Raw genomic sequence first — 13,661 nt, forward strand, 5'->3', positions numbered from 1 at the left:
CTTTATTGCATTTTCACAAATAGGAAAAAGGTTTCACAAATCAGAGACTGTGTTACAATGAATCTTTGGGGTCTGTAGATTAATCTAGTCCAGATTTGAGAAGTCTGGGTACAGTGGTTTTTGATCTGGACCTGGTCTAATGTGGTCTACAGTCATAAAAAACCCCTATAGAAACAGACAGTGAAATGTGCCTTTATAGCATTTTCACAAATAGGAAAAAGGTTTCACAAATCAGAGACTGTGTTACAATGAATCTTTGGGGTCTGTAGATTAATCTAGTCCAGATTTGAGAGGTCTGGGTACAGTGGTTTTTGATCTGGACCTGGTCTAATGGGGTCTAGACGTATCAAACAAAAACGGTGAAATCTCCCCTTTAGCATTTTCACAAATAAAATAAAAGTTTCACAAATACAATAATGGGTGCCAGACAAAGTTAATGTCTTACCTAAAATGTCTAAAATGTTTTCACATCAAGAAGTGTCACAAAAACCTGACAATCAGTGGGCAAACAGTAGCACTGCATGTTACGTTAATTTCCCCTTAACTTTCCCTTTAAGAGCCAAATCGGAGGCTGGCCGAATCGGAAGCCAACTTCAGTGTCGTCTTTATTAGGCTACCTCATTTTAAATCACAGTATAAAACTGGAACCATGAACTTAAAATTGTTTATTTGTTAAATATCAGCAATTCATGCTATGTATTATAAAACAAATAATCATGTACGCTTGATTAAAAATTTAAATCATGTATGTGTAATTAAAAATAGAATTAATGAAGTGTTGACTGTGTCAATCAATACTTTCAGATGCACAAAGGGAGAGGACTGACCCTGATGATGACCATGCTGAATCAGATGACAGCAACAGCAGGTCCAGCAGTTGCAGCCGCACCACCAGCAACAGGAACCTCCCAGTTCATCCTACTTTTGCTACATCGAAAGGTCCCCAAGGTAGAATATTCATTAAAAATGCTATTAACTTATTAACTGATTACTGCACACTGCCCTCGTGTTTACTGTACAAAGCTGAGCACTACTGATGTTAAGATTGTTACTGCTCTAAATTTCATTGTGATGATTGTGCTTAGTCTTAATAAAACTGACACAGAACACTGAGCTTTTTATTGTAAAAAAAAAAAAATATATATATATATATATATATTTTAAAATTCTATTTCACATTATTATTATAGGCTTTTTTTTTTTTTTTTTTACATTGTAAGAATTTAAGTGGTGCTTAAAACTAATTACTACACAGAACTGCTATGTTCACTGTACAGAGCTAGGAGCACTAACTTCTGACTAACTCTGTACAGCAAACATCCTGCTCTTCTCTGTGTTAAACTTGGTAAGAGTACACCCAGCAGATTTAATGGGGTCAAGAAAAGCAAGATGAAAACAGTGTGTAACTGTACAATATAAATATTGAAGTGGGCGATTGGTGGCAGCCTTCATTTTTGTTACTTTTGGGCGGCCCCCACAGATTAATTGTTGTTACCCCCTGTGCCCCCCACCAGAAAATTCTCTGGACCCGCCCCTGTTTGCATGCCAACCAGCTAGCCAGTGTTAGCAATGAAATGCTATAACAATGCGGAGCAAGTAAAAATAATACTCACTATCTTACATATAAACACACAGCATGACTCATACTTTCCATAACTATATAAAGGAACCTCATCATTGGATATATGGATCTATTTAGGCTACTCGATGATGCTCGTTGATGACATGGAAATTGAATGACACCTGAAGGCTTTCCTTACTCCTCTAGCACGCTTCCAAAGGGAGGGGCGAGCGGAGAGGTATTCATATGCTTGCAAGCATAGATTGAATGGTTGCAATCTGCATTCTCACGACTAGATGCTGCTAGATCCTACGCCATAAAACCACAGACGATTTAATAGCTGTGTGTAGCTCTTGCAAAACACGATTAAACTCTTATTACAAAAGCTTACGTGGAACGAATTCTTACGTTTGTACTCATACCATAGTCTGGGTAAATACTTGTTTCTGATTGGCCGGCGGTTGTGCGTTAAAACCGTGTAGTGCACAGTTCGGCTCAAGTTTAATCGTCGTTGTAACTTCACGGCATCTTGTAACCATAGCAACATTAAGAAGTATAGCTGTCAAACTTACTCTGTCCAGCACAGCTAAGTTGATGACTTGATAAACTAACGATCAGGAAAGAATCACAGCAATGGCTGATTTTAAAAAGCCTTTCACCTCACCCTGTTGTAATTTATCTGCTGTGACTAAGTGCTTTGCTCTTGCTTCATAACATTTCAGTTTTTAGTTTATTTTTAGTCTATTGTATATTGTTGGTAAATGACCATGGTATAAGCGGGTCAGTCAACACATAGGTTTGCCTTAAACTGTTTTAAGGCAAGACATGGTGGCAAAGAAAGTTTGCCTCCGCGAATATGATTATCCCTCATTGATTGTCCTTTACATACATACCACATAGCGAAGATGCTTGCCTTTGTTTCACATGGCAACAACGGTGACACGCAGATTGCGGAAAGGGAGGAGATGCTGACTTAAATAGTCGCCCAGTTAATGGCAGGCTTATAGCCTATCCAATCAGTCTGTTACTCTTCTTTACCGTTATCCTCACAATATAGGTAAAACAAACGACAACTATATCAACCACAAATCTGGCGGAATGCTTATTTTGTGATGTCTCACATGTCCTAGGTTGTGTTTTTCTGTTTATCTTGTTTATTTTTTACTTACCTGTCTTCCTGTTTTATTTTGATACTCCTTCCTGCCCCAGTGTGTCCTGCCTCTGATTACCAGCCCCGCCCTGATGTGTCTCACCTGTGTCTCGTTTCCCTCTCCCCTTGTGTGTATTTAGTCCCTGCCTTCCCTTCCCTCTGTGCCAGATTGTCTTTGTCTTTTGAGCCAAGCTTTCCAGCGATCCTCTCTAGTGAATTATTCTTTGGTGTTTTGACCTCTGCCTGTTTTTTCGGACCTGTTTTTGCCTGCACCCTTTTGGAACTGTTTGCCTCCTCCTTTGTCATTAAAGACATTTGTTTTTGAGCTCAAGATCTGTGTCGTGCATTTGGGTCCTGACTCTCTGGTTGTCTCAGTACAATCTGGCCAGCATTATGGACTCAGCCGACCCAGACTCAGTGCGAGCTGCTCTCCAGGCTCAGGGGAGGAGGCTCCATCAGTTTGATGAGCAAATCTCAGCAATGCAATGCTGTGTTAAAGAACTGTCAGACCAGCAGGAGGGCTTTCAGCGTGTCATGGGAGACCAGGTATGTCAGCTTGTGGAACAAGTGAAACAGTTAATGGTGCACTGTCAAGCCAATACCACCGCTTCTGAGCCTGTATCATCCCCTGAGTCACCCAGCTCCCCCGAAACCATACCACCAGCAGCCCCTGTGTCTCCTGTTTCTGTTCTGTCACCCCATTTGTCTAAGCCTGAACGTTTTTCTGGAGACTCTGAGAACTGTCGAGCATTTTTGGTTCAGTGTGGGCTACATTTTGAACTGCAAGCGCCTGCTTTCCCCACAGAGCGCTCTAAAGTAGCCTATATTATCTCCCACCTCTCCGGCAGAGCTGAAGCTTGGGCAACAGCTGAGTGGGGGAGACAGTCTCCCATCTGCTCCTCTGTTCAGCTTTTTTCTGAGGCTTTACGCAAGATTTTTGACCATACTGCTCCTGGATGTGAAGCTGCTAGAGCTCTTATGGGACTACGGCAGGGGAGGCGACGTGTTGCGGACTATGCCATTGAGTTTCGCACTCTTTCTGCTGACAGTGACTGGAACTCTTCTTCTCTGTTTGATGCCTTTCTGTTTGGCCTGTCTGACCCTTTAAAGGACCAGTTAGCACCCCTTGAATTACCCAAGGACATAGACTCTCTCATTGCTCTTGCTATAAAAATTGACACCCACCTCACTCCCTGGCAATCCTCCTCATGTCCTGATCGGCCGGCTTCCTCTCCTGCTCTCCCGGCTCTTTCTGCTGTTTCAGAGGAACCCATGCAACTGGAGAGAACCAGACTCTCTCCTGAGGAGCGACAACGGTGTCTGCGGGAGGGGAGGTGTATCTACTGTGCCCAGTTTGGTCACTTCATCTCTGCATGCCCGGTAAAAGCCAAGGCTCATCAGTGAGGAAGAGGGCGCTGGTGAGCCAAACTACTACCTCTTCTACATCCTCACGGTCCCCTTTCCATGCCAGGTTGTTAACACCCTCTCTCTCTCTAGATCTTCCTGTTTTAATCGACTCAGGTTCTGACGAGAGCTTTATGGACTGGGGGTTGGCAGAGAGACTGGGCCTGACTTCTGTTCCTCTGCCTGAACCATTGGAAGCCAGCGCATTAGATGGTCGTCGTCTCTGCAAGGTAACCCATCGCACTCAACCTGTACAGTTGCTTCTAGATGACAACCACTCTGAGGCCCTCAGTTTTCTCCTCTTCAGTTCCTCTCAACATCCTCTCATCCTGGGTTTCCCTTGGCTTGCTGAACATAATCCTAGCATTGACTGGTCTGCAGGGAGGATTTTGGGATGGTCTGAGATGTTTCTTCACTCTTGTTTGTCGTCAGTGTCTGTCCAGGCCCCCCTCTACCCTGAGGGTTGCTCTCAGATATCCTCTGATGTCTCTGTGCCCTCTGAGTCAGCTCCTGCTCTTCCTCCCCTGGATTCCCTTGATTCAGATTTCCCAGACCTCACCAAAGTGCCGGCCTGCTATTTGGATCTTAAGGAGGTTTTCAACAAGGCCAGAGCTACTTCGCTTCCCCCTGATAGAGCATACGATTGTGCCATAGACTTGTTACCTGGCTCCTCTCCCCCCAGAGGGCGTCTCTACTCTCTTTCAGCTCCAGAAATGGAGGCAATGAACAAGTACATCGAGTCCTCCCTCGCTGCTGGCATCATCCGGCCTTCCTCATCGCCTGCAGGGGCTGGATTCTTCTTTGTGGGGAAGAAGGACCTGACACTCCGCCCTTGCATTGATTACAGAGGCCTGAACGACATCACCATAAAGAACAGGTACCCCCTCCCTCTCATTTCTTCAGCTTTTGAGTTGTTGCAAGGAGCTAAGATTTTCTCTAAGCTGGACTTAAGAAATGCATACCACTTAGTGAGGATAAGGGAGGGGGATGAGTGGAAAACTGCGTTTAACACACCCAGCGGGCATTATGAATACCTTGTGATGCCCTTTGGCTTAACCAATGCTCCAGCTGTCTTTCAGGCTCTGGTGAATGATGTGCTCCGGAACATGTTAAACCTGTTCGTTTTTGTCTACTTGGATGACATCCTGATCTTCTCCCCTGATGAAGTGACTCACATCAAACATGTCCATCAAGTCCTCCAGCGCCTCCTGGATAACCAGCTCTTTGTGAAGGCAGAAAAATGTGAGTTTCACGTTTCCACAGTCTCCTTTTTGGGTTTCATTGTTTCTGAGGGGCATATTCAAATGGACAAAGCTAAAGTCAGTGCTGTTTCTGAGTGGCCCACCCCTTCTAACAGGAAGGAGGTACGTTTTCTGGGGTTCTCCAACTTTTACAGACGTTTTATCAGAAACTTCAGTTCTGTTGCTGCTCCTCTCCATGCCTTGACCTCTTCTAAGACCAGATTCCAGTGGACCCCTCAGGCCGAGCTCGCCTTTCAGAGGTTAAAGGCTAGTTTTACCTCTGCACCCATCCTCTCTCTGCCCGACCTTCACCGTCAGTTTGTTGTGGAGGTGGATGCTTCAGATGTGGGCATTGGAGCTGTTCTCTCCCAGCGCTCTCCTGAGGACAACAAACTCCACCCCTGCGCCTTTCTCTTTAGAAAACTCACCTTGGCAGAGAGAAATTATGATGTTGGCAACAGGGAGCTGTTGGCCATCAAGGTGGCACTGGAGGAAATGGCAGAGGCTGTATTGCAACATGTTTTCTGTCTCCATGGTTTCCCCAGGGATGTGGTGTCAGACCGGGGTCCGCAGTTCATCTCTCAATTCTGGAAGGCCTTCTGCACCCTCCTCGGAGCCTCAGTCAGCCTGTCCTCTGGGTATCACCCCCAGTCTAACAGTCAGACGGAGCGGTTGAATCAGGAGTTGGAGACCGGGTTGCGATGTCTAATCTCCCAGAACCCCACTTCATGGAGCAAACATCTTATCTGGGTGGAGTATGTTCACAACACCCTGCCCATTGCCTCCACTGGCCTGTCCCCCTTCCAGTGTGCCTACGGCTATCAACCACCATTGTTTCCTGATCTGGAAACAGAGGTCAGTGTCCCCTCAGCCCAGTCTTTTGTTCAACGTTGTCGCCGCACCTGGCAGCGAGCCCGTCAGGCCCTTCTGAGAAGCTCTGCCCGCTATAAGAGGGCAGCTGACCGCCATCGTGTCCCAGCTCCAACCTACCAAGTGGGTCAAAGGGTTTGGCTGTCCACCCGGGATCTTCCTTTACGAGTTGAGTCTCGCAAACTGGCTCCCCGGTTTGTTGGTCCATTCCTGGTGTCAAAGGTTGTCAACCCTGTGGCAGTGAGGCTCAGGCTCCCTGGTTCAATGAGGATTCATCCCACCTTTCATGTGGCTCGGATCAAGCCGGTCAAGGAAAGTCCACTTGTGCCCGCCTCCAGGCCCCCTCCTCCTCCCCGGCTCGTTGATGGGGGTCCTGCCTACACTGTCAGGCGCCTCCTGGCCGTTCGGCGTCGTGGTCGGGGTCGTCAGTACCTGGTCGACTGGGAGGGATATGGCCCTGAGGAAAGATCTTGGGTTTCGTCCAGCAACATCTTGGACCCTGGCCTTATCCGGGACTTCCATCTTCGCCACCCTAATCAACCTGGGCCGTCTGGTGCCGTCCCTAGAGGGGGGGGGGGGGGGTACTGTGATGTCTCACATGTCCTAGGTTGTGTTTTTCTGTTTATCTTGTTTATTTTTTACTTACCTGTCTTCCTGTTTTATTTTGATACTCACCTGTCTTGTCATTTCAGAAACTTCATTTCCTGCCCCAGTGTGTCCTGCCTCTGATTACCAGCCCCGCCCTGATGTGTCTCACCTGTGTCTCGTTTCCCTCTCCCCTTGTGTGTATTTAGTCCCTGCCTTCCCTTCCCTCTGTGCCAGATTGTCTTTGTCTTTCGAGCCAAGCTTTCCAGCGATCCTCTCTAGTGAATTATTCTTTGGTGTTTTGACCTCTGCCTGTTTTTTCGGACCTGTTTTTGCCTGCACCCTTTTGGAACTGTTTGCCTCCTCCTTTGTCATTAAAGACATTTGTTTTTGAGCTCAAGATCTGTGTCGTGCGTTTGGGTCCTGACTCTCTGGTTGTCTCATATTTAACATCTGGGTGGTATATAAACCCAATATAAGTTGCTTTACACCACAGTTTACATACTTGCGGACTGCGGAGCCGTAAGGAACAGACAAGTTTATCAGTGTGACCAACTCCAGTGCCACCTTTATTCCCCCTTTATTTTCACCAAATGTATTATCTGAGAGGGACAGTTTTTTTGTCTCTCTCGGATAATAAAAATTTTGGAGATTTTTTTTCGTTTCGTTTTCAAAGAAACATTTTGTTACATTTATCAATCAAAACATCAATCTCTTAATTTTTCAGAATTAATGTGTACTTAATTGATATGACTGGAAATATATTAAAAATGTCTTGTTAAGTGATGAAAAACATTTATTTATTTATTTATGCTTTAGTGATTCATGCAATGGATAAATGGCCTTGCCTCAAATTCTATAAGACAGATGTTGCCAGCAAAAAGTAGGCATGACACTTGCCCTGTAGAAAATATGCAACTCTTTGTTGAAGCATGATGTTATGACCTGATGGCAGTTAACTTAAAACATAGCAACCATCTAATCTGAAAATCCAAATTGTTGCTATTATCAACATGTCTTACAGGATAGACAAACATCAATCATAATGGGACAAATCAAATACATATGACCAATTTAGTCTTACATTTGGCTCCATATGTAGAACTATAACTTTGTTTTTTCCAGCTAGCAAGACATCTGTAGAAGCTGAAACTGTGGAGTTACACTACATGCTGAGAGTGAAGAACCTCATAAGACCCAGGGACACATCAAATTGGATATGATTGAGATCTTGGATTAGCGATAATGTTAGAGATAAGGTAAGTCATTGCAATACAGCACCTCAGTTGTTTGTTTTAATGGTAAGCCATTTAATAACTGTCATGCCTCATGTTACAAGAACACCTGTAACATGAGGCATAAACCTTGCTTATTCAAAACTATTCATATAACCTATCTCACACTAAAGAAACTTCACAAAACGTATTTTGCAATGTCTTTTGACAGATGCTATTGTAAAAAATTCAAAGATAACTTCCATGTTTTGGTCTTGTAATTTATCGTCAGCATTTTGGAAATAAGCAGCTGATTTTTATTTAACTAAATATACACAATATACACATAGCACAGCATATTGCTTATTTAAAACTATGAATAGTTTTGAACAAGAAGAGTCTCATGGTTGCACCAAATACATATGAGCAATTTAGTCTTACATTTGGCTCCATATGTATACTGAAATTCTTAGTTTTAAGAGGTGACACGATGACCCTCCAGTCAGTTGAAATAGTGGGCTACAAGTGAAAGGAATACCTCCTTTTAAGCTTGTTATCATAATTATCTCCTAAGTGATTATGACATCTGAGGTTAGGAGCTACCTGGAAGTAGTGCACAGCATCAAGAATCATGTTTCCCATAGCCTCACACCACATGAATCATCTGAGGTTAGGTGCTACCTGGAAGTAGTGCACAGCATCAAGAATCATGTTTCCCATAGCCTCACACAACCCAGTAATCTCAAAGATACTGAAGCACTACTCATACCTAACTCACTGCTCTTTGATTAATTAATAGACTGATTGAGATTAGCTGAGACAGAAACTGCTTACTTCAATTCCAGCAAACTATAGTCTGAGATGGAGTGCTTGCTGAGTTGTTATCATTGACAGCAGTTTTTAAAATCTGCTTTATGGTATCTCTTTTGTTAAATGATGCCTTCATCTAGGTCTTATGTGTGCTGATTTGAAGTTGAGAGACTATGCTGTCTTGTTTTTTTAGCAAGTTTGAATGATTTTTTTGTAATGTTTTTAAATGATATGCAAATGTTTAGAAATCTTTAGAAATCTGTAGTTCCATCTGTAGTTCTTTAGTTATCTTAAAAAATCTCTTGGTCTCAAGCCACAACACAGTTTTAATCACTTTTGCACTTTCTATATGATGCTATACACTGGAAATCCTAATGTTGGGCTCACAACAAACTTGGGATTAATTTGTAGCCAACCTATTATATTTAAATTAACTAATGTCTTTCATGACAATTTGATGCAATAGACAAAGAGCAATACACAACATAAACTGAACATAAAATGTTTATCTATCTATCTATCTATCTATCTATCTATCTATCTATCTATCTATCTATCTGTCTATCTATCTGTAGCGCTGATGTTGTTGGTGTTTGGAGGGGTTTGTATTTTATAACATGGAAATAATTTCTTTACCTGTATTATCATAGTAACTTTTTATTTTTAGAAGATCAAACAATTCTTTGGAAAAATTCTCTCAGTGGGTTTCACAGTGGCTCAGTGGTTAGCATTGTTGCCTCACAGCAAGAAAGTCCTGAGTTAGAATCTCGGTCCTGGTGCTTCTGTGTGGAATTTGCATGATCCTCATGTGTTTCCTCTAGGTGCTTTGATTTGTTCCTACTGTCTGAAGACATGCAGGTCAGGAGAACTGATTATTCTATATCGACCACAGGGGTTAACGTGTGAATGTGACTGTCTGTGTATTAGCTCTGTGGGCTTGTAAACTTGGCCTGATGAACTGGTGACCTGTCCAGGTTTTTTCTCGCCTTCTGCCCAATGCATTTTGGGATAGGCCACAACCTATTGATTGATGTATTTCCTTCTGTGTCAGTCCCAAATGGAGAGAGAATGGACGTATGTGTAAAACTTATATTTTCTTAGACTTTATAGTGCTTCTGGTCAAAATGACTACTTTGTGTACAACACTGGTCGCTACACAGTTTACAGGATCTTGACGCCATATACATGTTAAATTTTATGTGTATCAGGTTTTCTCAATTACATTAGAAAATACAATGAAGTATAGAGCTGAAACAAGTCAATGTTTTTTTGAGATATTAAGCATGTAATGCTTTCCATGGTGCTCAAAGTATGCATGCTCTGGGTCCATATTTTGTAACGAGTTTGGTTATCTTAATTGCTAATGTGGCGAACATGTAAACTTGACTGAAGTGGTCTGCCCATTGCCGAAACATAACCGTAGTCTATCAAAATCTGAGTGATACATGGGCCACATCTGACAGTGCATTCAAGGCTTGTGTATGTGCCTATGCCTTTGATCAGTGCAGTATCTAATGAATGCTCATAGGGTCGCTGTTCACCATCATACACCGACACAGAGAGCCTCCACCTATCCTCCATCTCTCCACCCACGCTAGTGTGTAACATAAAAACCGTATACGGTGAAAAACGCGACATTGAGTGTGATTTTTGTGCAAGAGTTAATTAAATTGTTCGGTCATTTTTTAAACGTTTTAATCTACTGCAAAATATTTCTGAATATTTTGTTCTTTGGAATTAATTTGCACTGAGTCGGTAAAATATGCTGCATAAAGGATTCCCGTTCTCAAGCCTTGTGTTCCATATAGTCATATTTCTTTGGACACTGCATTCCGCTTATGGAGACGCCAGCTATTCTGTCCCAGAGGAGATGAAACAAGGGTCTGTTATTGGAAATATAGCAAAGGATCTTAACCTGGAGGTCAGCAGATTGTCCTTTCGAAAGGGGCGTATTGACACTGAAGGGAATAACAAACGATATTGTGACATAAACCTGTCTAAGGGAGATTTGATTGTTACCGAGAGGATCGACAGAGAGTCGCTTTGTGGAAAAAAGGTTTCCTGCATTTTAAAACTGGAGCTTGTACTGGAGAACCCTTTGGAACTGCATCGTATTACCCTTCATATTCAGGATATCAATGATAACGCCCCGGTCTTTAAAAATGACATAATTAAAATGGAAATTCGAGAATCTACAGAAAGAGGGGCCCGATTTTCTTTAGATGAAGCTCATGATGCGGATATTGGAGACAATGGTGTCAAAGGCTATACCCTTCAAAGAAATGATCATTTTGTTTTGAGCGTTGACACAAAATCAGGCGGCCGAAAATACTGTGAACTGGTGTTGGAAAAAAAATTAGACCGTGAAAATGATCAGGAAATGAACTTACTTCTCACAGCTGTAGACGGTGGTTCTCCTCAGAGATCAGGTACTGTAGTCATCCACGTCACTGTACTCGATGCTAATGATAATGCTCCAGTGTTTAGCCAGGGCATTTATAAAGCGACTCTGCCTGAAAACTCTCCTGTAGATACTGTAGTAGTTACAGTGAGTGCCACTGATGCTGATGAAGGAGTTAATAGTGAGGTGATCTATGACCTTGATCACGTCTCCGATGAAAACAGCAATATGTTTTCCCTTGATCCAAAAACGGGTGAGGTTAAAGTTAATGGCGTTTTAGATTATGAGGAAGAGTCGTCATATGAACTTCGAATCAGTGCAAAAGACGGCCTTGGATTGGCATCGTACTCCACCCTTATGATTGAAATTACAGATGTGAATGACAACGTACCTGTAATCTATTTAAAATCGCTGACTAATCCCATACCAGAGAACGTGTCACCTGGTACAGAGGTGGGCATCATTAACGTGCAGGATAGAGACTCTGAGAATAACCAACAGGTCCGCTGCTCCATTCAACAAAACGTCCCTTTCAAGTTGGTTCCCTCAATCAAAAACTACTATTCTCTGGTGACCACGAGCAAGGTAGACCGCGAACTGGCGTCTAATTACAACATTACAATCACTGCTACAGACGAGGGCTCTCCTCCTCTGTCCTCCTCTAAAATTGTTCAGTTATCTGTAGCTGATGTCAATGACAACCCACCTGTGTTTGAGGAACAGTCATACAGCGCCTATGTGACTGAAAATAACAAACCTGGCTCCACTTTATGTTCTGTTACTGCTCGAGACCCAGACTGGAGACAAAACGGCACTGTGATTTATTCTCTTTTACCTGGTGAGATGAACGGGGCCCCGGTGTCCTCCTATCTCTCAGTTAACGGAGACACAGGTGTGATCCACGCTGTGAGGCCGTTTGATTATGAACAGTTCAGAAGCTTTAAAGTCCAGGTGATGGCCAGAGACAACGGCTCTCCTCCGCTCAGCAGCAACGTGACCGTCAGTGTCTTCATAACGGATGTGAATGACAACTGTCCTCAGATACTGTACCCCGCCCCGGAGGGCAGCTCGTTCATGACCGAGCTGGTGCCCAAAGCTGCACACGGAGGCTCTCTGGTGTCCAAGGTGATAGCAGTGGACGCGGACTCCGGCCAGAACGCCTGGCTGTCCTATCACATAGTCAAATCCACTGATCCGGGACTTTTCTCTATTGGTATCCACAGCGGAGAGATCAGGACACAGCGGGACATTTCTGAATCTGACAGCATGAAGCAAAACCTCGTTGTGGCGGTGAAAGATAACGGGCAGCCCTCTCTCTCTGCCACCTGTTCCATGTATTTACTTATTTCTGACAACTTGGCTGAGGTGCCAGAACTGAAGGATATGTCTTATGATGAAAGCAATTCAAAGCTGACCTCATATCTGATCGTCGCGCTTGTGTCCGTGTCTACCTTCTTTCTGACCTTCATTATTATTATCCTGGGTTTGAGGTTTTGTCGCAGGAGAAAGCCCAGACTGTTGTTTGACGGAGCGGTCACCATCCCCAGCGCTTACCTTCCTCCGAATTACGCAGAGGTTGACGGCACAGGAACTTTACGCAGCACTTACAATTATGACACCTACTTGACAACGGGGTCTAGAACCAGTGACTTCAAGTTCGTGAGATATGACAACTCGCTGCCTGCTGATCAGACTTTGAAGAAAAGTCCAACAGACTTTGCTGATGCTTTTGGAGTGTCGGAGGGATCTCCAGAGGTAGGAGTCTCACTTTTCTTCAAAACTTCATCCTTCTTGTTTTGTTAATTAACTCATAAAAAATACATTGTTAAATTAGTTTTACGTTGAATCTTAGTGGCTGTTTCTAATATTCGAGAGGAGTTTTATGTTTCAGCGATTCTGCAATCTTCAAAGTAGGCATGCTCTGGAATTGATGTGATTTTTCAGTATCGACGTCTGCACCAGATGTCAGGGTTTTTGTTTCCTGTATTAATTTCTTTGGTACTTATTTCACACAGAAATTTGCAAATCATTGAGGAAGTCATCAAGTATGCTGATGGTTTCATTGACTGAAGGGATCATCTGAGTAAGCATGCAATTGTGCTTGACCAAAAATCAACATAAATCTGTTTGACTGAGGTCATTAATTTACAAAACTGAAAAACTATTATAATATGTGCGGATATTATTTATTTTGATGGTGAGCTGTGACTCGATTGAATTCTCTTCTTGGTGGTGAAACAATCTTTGAACTTAAAGTTAGGGGCTGCACGCATTTGGAATTTGTCTTTTTTAAAAATCATTGTTTCTTTATCTTTCTGACATTAATTAAAGTAGAGTAGAGAAGACAAGTACAATTTTTCGTCGTTAGAATTTTCTCTTTTCGCCATGCTTATTAAACAACGTTTTCTGCAACAGTAATAGTATT

At 43.0% G+C, this 13,661-nt stretch overlaps 1 protein-coding gene across 1 annotated transcript; it reads left to right on the top strand.

Moving 5' to 3' along the window:
- Nucleotides 1-7,884: 7,884 nt before the first annotated feature.
- Nucleotides 7,885-13,039, top strand: LOC115366271 (protocadherin beta-16-like; the record flags this gene model as incomplete). Its single annotated transcript, XM_030061629.1, has 2 exons — nt 7,885-7,909; nt 10,644-13,039. Coding segments are annotated over 2 exons (2,421 nt in total), but the record flags the coding sequence as incomplete, so codon positions are not given.
- Between the last annotated feature and the right edge of the window lie 622 nt (nt 13,040-13,661).

The sequence above is a fragment of the Myripristis murdjan genome, chromosome 10 (genome assembly GCF_902150065.1).
Source record: "Myripristis murdjan chromosome 10, fMyrMur1.1, whole genome shotgun sequence".
In the NCBI taxonomy this organism is placed as follows: domain Eukaryota; kingdom Metazoa; phylum Chordata; class Actinopteri; order Holocentriformes; family Holocentridae; genus Myripristis; species Myripristis murdjan.